This window comes from Squalius cephalus (assembly GCF_949319135.1).
Source record: "Squalius cephalus genome assembly, chromosome: 6".
Lineage (NCBI taxonomy): Eukaryota > Metazoa > Chordata > Actinopteri > Cypriniformes > Leuciscidae > Squalius > Squalius cephalus.
This window is the reverse complement of record NC_137127.1, coordinates 38,770,188-38,777,958: the sequence shown is the minus strand read 5'-3', so window position 1 is coordinate 38,777,958 and position 7,771 is coordinate 38,770,188. Positions and strand designations below refer to the sequence as shown.

At 38.4% G+C, this 7,771-nt stretch overlaps 1 protein-coding gene across 1 annotated transcript; it reads right to left on the bottom strand.

Annotated features, from left to right (window-relative positions):
- Nucleotides 1–1,754: 1,754 nt before the first annotated feature.
- Nucleotides 1,755–7,763, bottom strand: bcl2l10 (BCL2 like 10). The gene is made up of 3 exons (XM_079874267.1): nucleotides 7,602–7,763; nucleotides 5,934–6,344; nucleotides 1,755–2,666 (listed from the first exon to the last, which is right to left on the bottom strand). The coding sequence occupies exons 2-3, from the start codon at nucleotides 6,339–6,341 to the stop codon at nucleotides 2,544–2,546; spliced, it is 531 nt and encodes a 176-aa protein (XP_079730393.1). The 5' UTR covers nucleotides 6,342–6,344; nucleotides 7,602–7,763; the 3' UTR covers nucleotides 1,755–2,543.
- Nucleotides 7,764–7,771: the final 8 nt, after the last annotated feature.

Here is a 7,771-nt window from a genome sequence, read left to right as displayed (position 1 = left end):
CATTGAGAACTCCAGTAAGACTCCCAAGCAATCTGAGCAAAAACTTTTTCCACTGTGATGCTGCATTCTTTCAGACTATATGACATCTGCTACCAGCATTGGCTTCTCTTTCAGAACATTTCATGTATGATCGCAGCTGTACACTAAACGCTCACCAGAATTTGACTCTCGCAGCTTGTGTGCTGCAGAAGGGTTCACAACATGTTTGGAAATATGATAATCAGTGGAATGTTGTTGTTCAGTGGGAGAAATGTGTTTGTTTTTAATAGTTTTTTTTTTTTTTTTTTTTTAAGTAAGTACTTTTCGAAAGTATTCAAAGGCAGACATGAATGCTAGACCAATGTATTGCAAGTGGGCAGTCACGTTTTTTCGTTTCTGAAGCAGTAACATCCTCAGGACTCAAGGGGAGGCAAATGAATTACAAACTGAAGAGGATGTGTAATTATTCAGGTAGCAAGCTATAAACAATGTCAACAAGTGTTGACCTGGGAGCAGTGGTGGGTAGTAACGGAATACATGTAATCTCGATTATGTAATCAGATTCCAAAAATTAAGTACTTGTAATTATATAATATTCTAAAATACCCGTAATCAGACTACAGTTACTTTTTTATTGATTACATGTAGGGTCGGGAATCAAAAATCGATTCCAATTCTGGTATCGGGTACTTGTAATAAAATTTTAATTTTGATTCTGCTTATCGTTTTCTGTGTGCATTTTAATGTGATTTCAAACCCTTTTCAAACACAAGAAGATGCGAAAGAGAACTCAGTTCGTTTTATATTAGTTAGTCCAGTTGTTTTTTGCTGTGGTATTTTTGTTAAAACCATTGGAAAATGTCTGTGATCTTTAGGCTGCTGATTTTTTCCATGGAAATCAACTCTTGCGGTACTTTGACCTCATACACCGATCGGTCTGCACAGCGCTGCTTCAACTCGAACACACCTAACCTGTTCTGGTTTCAGGGTTAGTTTACATCAGAGGTATTCAGTGCTTGCATGTGTGCCCCATTTACGAAGCTTCAGTGAGAGACATTTTTCCTTCATTTTAAAGCACTGTTGCAAATTTGTACAATAAACAACTACATGTGATACATCTCACAAGAAAAATTACTAAAAACATTAATACTTTCACAACCATATTTGCGAGCACAGTTTTCTTTAGAATTTCAAAACAAACAATATAATTCTTGATTACTAAAGATTAAAAAAATGATTTTATATATGTATATGTATATGAATGTATGTATGCATCTAATGATACAAATGTAAACATATTATTCAAGTTGAAACACAAAATGTACATTTAAACGTGTAATCCGGCAATTGCTCACATAAAATATTCGTCTCTGATGCGCGATGAATTTTGGGGTAGGGTAGGACGTAAAGGATCGATCTATTGTATCCTTCATTTCACAGGAAACGAAGGATGCATTTCGAGTTGGGACAGCCTTCGTTGCGCCGCGGTGACACAATCGCCCTTCGAAGAACGCAGCCTCTGAATTGGGATGCAGATTTTGAATGTCTCCTTTGTCTGACACACTCAATTCAGTTCATGTAGCTCTTTTCTAACAAGTTGATAATCTGAATCAGGTGTTAAATGAAGATGACATACAAAATGTGCAGAACCATGGGTCCCCAGGGCCAGAGTTAAGAACTGCTGGTTTGATTTGAATTGTGCTCTGAAATTTTAGGGCACAATGAACCGTGGCCACTTACACAGAGGAGCAATCAGAAATATTCGACATCTGATACAGTCTTCACAGTAAAATTATTTTATTAAGAAAGAAGTCAATAAATAAAACAATGCAAAAATATAATGTTTTGTCAATTGTTGGGAATTGCCTAAATAGTAATAATTTGTTCTTAAGAGGTAAATAAATAAATTTACAACGTAAACTTACAAGTGGGCAGAATATCACATCCTTGGAATTCAACAAGCTAGCACCTTTAAAACAAACAATTTCCAGGATGAAAGAGAGACATTGGAAAGGTGTAAATGATCAAATGTAAACCACTAGTAAAGGCAAAAAGTGGTCAAAAAAAAAAAAAAAAAAAAAAGACTCATGAATAACTCGGTCATTACAAAATATTTGCACTTTGTCTCTTTTGCGTTCCAATGGTTTCTGACACAACTGCGATCGGTGAAGCGTCATGTTTTCGGGCGGAAAGAAACATTACAAACAATAAACTGTGGTTTCATATCATTTTCACAAAATAAACTGTAAATACTAACTAAACTAACAAGATTTACACAAGGACAAGTGACAAAAGCAATTATAAAATAAAAAGCACCATGTTAGATATGCAAAGAATTAGAACTTCCATCCTTTTTCTCCAGAAGGCCATGTGAAGAGTGTACAATCAACAGGAATGACTGTTTGCTGTAATTACAGGCAAGGACATGGAACGAAGTGTGCAAAAACATTCGGCTGAGAACGCAAAGACCAGTTAAGAATGGTTTTGACTTAGCCATATGACAGAAAACAGAGAGCAGGTGTGTTGTGTGTGAAAGAGAAAAAGAGCGAGAGAATCTAAAATCATCAGCGTACTAAGAGAAAGGTTAGACCAGCTAAACCCACTCCTGCTGCTGCAAACAGTGCCGTCTTCATCGAGGACTCTTGGTTCAGCTGTTTTGCGTTGTGGAAAAACCTGCAGAACCCCTCCTACAAAAGACAGGACAAATCAAGATAAGATTCACATTTTGTTCCCTACGCCCATATGATTCAGTTAGAGCAGCATTTCAGACCTTATTAGTCATAGTAGCTAAAATATCAACAATGAACAGAGGTATTACATAACAGCACAGCCTACTTACTCACTTTGAACATATGAGAGGATGACATAACCCTGCCCTCAGGAGGAACGGCACATACATCTTTAACAATAACTCAAATGAAATAATCCTCTGAGCTGTGGAGTAATGGATAACGTTTGCATGACACTCACGTTTGCTCGGCTCAAAATCTAATGAGCTGCCAACCAAGCAAGCATATAGTTTGGGCCAAATTCAGAGTTAATTTAGAGTATTTCTGAGAAGCTGTTCTATCCAATTAAAAATAGAGTTAATATGATTAGAAATCAAACTTTTCTTAATCTTTTGACATAGAAGATGTTTTGTACCATTCAAAAATGGCTTGTTTGGATATTGTGTGATCATCGACGAACACTAGCATTCAGTCAACACCCCGGCCAATAGCATTCAGTTGCTTAACGGCTACCATCGGTCTAAAAGTGAATACAGTATACAGCCGCCTTTTCTGACGTACTCCATATGTTTGAGCTACTCCTGACTACAGGACAAATAGAAGAGTACAATTTTTCGCTTTGACACGTTTAAACAGCATGTTTGTGTCTGTTCAGCCTTCAGAAGGACCCCAACATTAGGAACAAATGGATGGTTATTTTTAAAGGTGTCCCAGTCCCAGATCACACTGGATGATTATGTTTGTTCAGAGAATTTGACTGCAGATTGTTTAGTAAACGAAGCACAGTAACAGAGAGTTAAAGAAACTTTTGTTGAAAGATGAAGCAGCCAACTGTATCGGACCTGACAGCAGCAAACATTAAGTAAACAATTTTATAATGCTTTGTCTGTAAATGACCATTTTATATGGATGTATTCAAAACACTTGCAGTAGTGAGGGGGCACTGATACTTTTTCCTATACAATAAATGACGTTAGCCAATCATAACAGTGGCCGTTTACGGACAACCCTTAAAGAAGCTGCCCCTTAAAACTGAATCATTTTAGACGGAGGGTCAAAATGAGGGTTGAAAATAAATATATGTAGCCTAGCCTATATATCATTTTTAGTATAAGTATGAATTTTTGTGCCTAAAACTTTATTAACATAAGTCAACCTTGAAGACTAAATTAAAATAATGCCATGACCCCTTTAAATTTGGGCTTTCTGTGACGTAGTGTGCAGGTTTCAGGATCTAACTGACATTTTAAGGGTTAAATGTAGATATGACAATTTCAGAAGCAGCAGGCAAAAGGCGCAGGCAGCCGTAACCGCCCGAGGACCCGAACAAACAGCAGAAGGCTTGAGGAGTCGGGCAGAGCAGCTGTCTTCAGACAGACACCTGCTGTACTGGTCAGAGTGAGTCCAGGTGCTCTAGCCCACAATCATATGCTGCACAAACTCTGAGTGAAGCATAGAGATCAACCGTGTGGTAAACACAATACACTAAATGGCTGACTGGCCTTCGGCTCTGCTTTCAACAGCTGCCAAATAAAAGAGAAAGAGAAAACAGGGAGAGAGAAAAGACTGCAGCAGACCTCTCAAACTCTTTATTCATGCAAATACAAGCTGCTATTTGCCTCAAGCCAGAAGTGACCGGATTTTCGATTTTAAAAACTTGTGTAAATTAGACAAGTTCTTTTCAATTCTGGTCCCGGGGACTCACCACTCTGCACATTTTCTATGTCTCTCTAATCTGACACTCTCAGTTCAGTTCATGGCGCTCTTTCGTAATCAGCTGATGATCATAATCAGGTGTGTTAAATAAAGGAGACATACAAAATTTACAAAGCGTTGGGTCACTAGGAACAAAATAGAAAACCACTGAATTAGACCAACATGAAACTAACTGGTTTCAAGGGCCAGTTCATCCTTTGTCATTTACTATTTGGAACGCCCTTATGACGTTCCAAATCCACGCGACTTTCCTTTGCTGAACACAAAAGGAGAAGTCCAGCAGGTACTTCTTTTTCGATAGTCTGATTTACTCGGATGTACGATTCAATTGAGAAAAGATCTGCAATTACTTCAGTTTGGTCTTTTTTAAGCCATTGGAAGTACATTCATTAGAAATTAATCTTTTAAACAAAAGTTCAGTGATGAAGGCCTGGTCACAATTCAGTGGGAGCTACAGCTAAAACATTTGCATTTGACTGTTGACTAACAAGTTCCTCAAAATCCCGTGTGTAATTACAGCAGATATCAGTCTGCATAAGTAAACAATGTCTCCTGGGGTTACTTAGGGTATTTAGAGTTGGAAAAAGTATTGCTTTCATAGGTCATTGCCTGGGAGACTGAAAAACTGGATGCCCACACAGAAAAAGTCCTTGGTGAGACATTTGAGAGCCTGTTTAAAAGCGTTTTCCCCACAAGCATTCCTAGGATTCTTTGGCTTGTGTCACTCTCTAATTGACAAAAATAGGGCAGCCACAAGAAGGTAGGCTATACGCTGCTCTACTCCAAAAACTAGACCAGCATATCACTGCAGTACGTACCTTCCAATTACACTTCAAAATGTGCACATTGAAAGTATACAGATAGGAAAGACTCAAAGAGATTGAGGCATCAAACACTGTGCAAAATAGGCTTGCTTTCTGAGAGCACACATGAAGGATCAAACACGATGTACTTTGAGCACCCACGCAGTTTCATATCAACCAGAACTGGTCTGGAAAAACCCCTCACTTAACATTCAAGTTGAAACCTGACGTTTAGAAAAGGTGCTCCTACTACTTACACGTCAAGGGTCTACCGCACAAGCACAATGGCTATAAAACCATCATTCACCAGCTTATAGGCCGAAATGTGATGTTGTATCAAAAGTCCTTTTGGTTTTCTTTTTTAAAGGTTGGAGTTTCCCAGAGCAAACTTTTTCTAAAAAAGTTTGTGCCAATTGGTAAACAAATTCGAACTATCATTGCTCAGTGGCGATTACGTAATAGTTAGCTTAGCTGTGCTCTCAGGCGTCGCCTTCTTGAGATGAAGCCCGCAGCACATATTTAGATATTCATCGCTTCTCAGCAGCATTGGCGTTTTTTGGGATGTTCGCTAACAGTATACTGCAGCAAAAGTATTTCGAACTTCTTTTTACCCCTAAACGAAGAACGAAAAAGTACTTTGTAGTACTTTTGTAGTATAACAGGGCCTTAAATGTCATCTGTACCAGTCTACATTGCCAATGCTTACCCATCCTCCATTTTCCACCAGCCAGTCTTGCTTTTCCCCTCCTAGGTAGTCAGCTATGGTCTCAGCCAGTCTCTTGGGGCACTCAGAGTTCTCTCCTCTGGACAGTAGCTCACTGGTCAGCACTCCAGTGAAAGTAAAGATGGAGACCACCCTTCCCCAGTTCAGTTTTCCATCTCCAACCAGTTCCCTCATGACGCTCTGCAGACACTTGCTGGGATCTGATCTACAGGTGTCCAGGAACTCCTGGGAGAGGGATCGGAATTTGGTTCTGTGCTGTTGTTCCATCTCTTTGGCCAGGTATCTCATGGCCTCTGCTGACTCGCTGGGAGGCGTCTGTTGGATCCCGCTGCAGAAACTGATGTAATCTTCTGCCAGCAACAAAGTCTGTTCCCTCAACCAACAGGACATTTTCTAAATGAAAAAGTCAATGTCAAAATACAATAGAGGGTTTATATAGAAAATCAACTTTTATCTAATTCTTGTTTAATTATTGTTATCATTATTAACTCTTTGCCCGCCATTGACGTAAATTTCTGTCATTTATGAGACCGCGCTTCCTCGCATTTTGCTCAAAATATTGCTTTTTTTATTAAACTTACCCACATTCAAGTATTGATAAAAAAAAAAGAATGCATGAATGCATATTAAAAGCAGAGGCTCTGTTCTTTCTTTTCATACATTGTGCGTTCAGATATTCATACAACAAAATATTCTGGGGGCCAAAATGGTCAAAAATGCTGGCGGTGGCTGGAATTTTTTTTTTTTTTTAAACGCTGGCGGGAAGGAGTTAAGAAACTATATATAATAGAATATGTGCATTTTTGAAATAAATTTGTCTCACTGCATTATTTAAATGAACTGCAAAGCTAAAGCTAAATGAAGAAAATGTAACATCTAAAATAATCATTAGCATTCTAACCTATAGACACATTTTTTGTCCATGTTTTGACAACTACCCTTAACGTTACATGGTTTGATGTAATCATCCCTACAAAAAAATATTTTTCCAACTAAATATGCTGTCAAATCATAATTAATACATTGTATATTGTATTTATCATTCAGGGTAATGAGATCTCAGTATGTGTTAATTTGTATTTTCTTGTGAAGTCAGATACAAGTAACAAATCAAGTTACCACCGTTTTTATTATCCATGTCACTTCATCTCAACTGTATGGTATTTTAGGCTAGTTCAAGCAAGCGTCTTTGTTGTGTGTCTATGCAGCATTAACACAGAACTGAACGCAGATCAGTCCATAAATGGGTTAATGATTCATAACGGCTTGTTATAATCAGCGGCTGTTTCTCTAGGTCCAGGCCTTATATTAAATAATGACATTCAGATTCAACAATGTCGAGCGTCAACCTGCTTAAGTCTATTTTGCTGGTAGTATGAACATATGCTCCAGATATGAATGAGCTTCATTGGATAAGACACAGCAGCATAGAGAAATGAAAGCTAGTGTAAGCTATGCTGCGAAACACAAAGCCGGTTGCGCCATTGCTCAGGAGAACACAAAGACGCCAACCAACCGCACGCGTTTCAAATATACGTATTCTTCAATATATATATATATATATATATATATAAAATAGGATTTGGCAGCCATTTTAGAATAACATGAACAGTTTCTAAACATAAAAGTGAAAATAATAAAGCAACTCACCCTCCCAGCGATGTCAGACTGCGCTCTCCACCGACAGTTGCGAAAACAGCAGTCAGTAATATATCTCTCGTAGCAGACCGATCTTCCGTCACTCCTTATCAACGTAAAGCATGCTACACGCCTTCACTGACCACGCCTCCTGCGTCATGACGCGTTAGCATTGTGTGTAA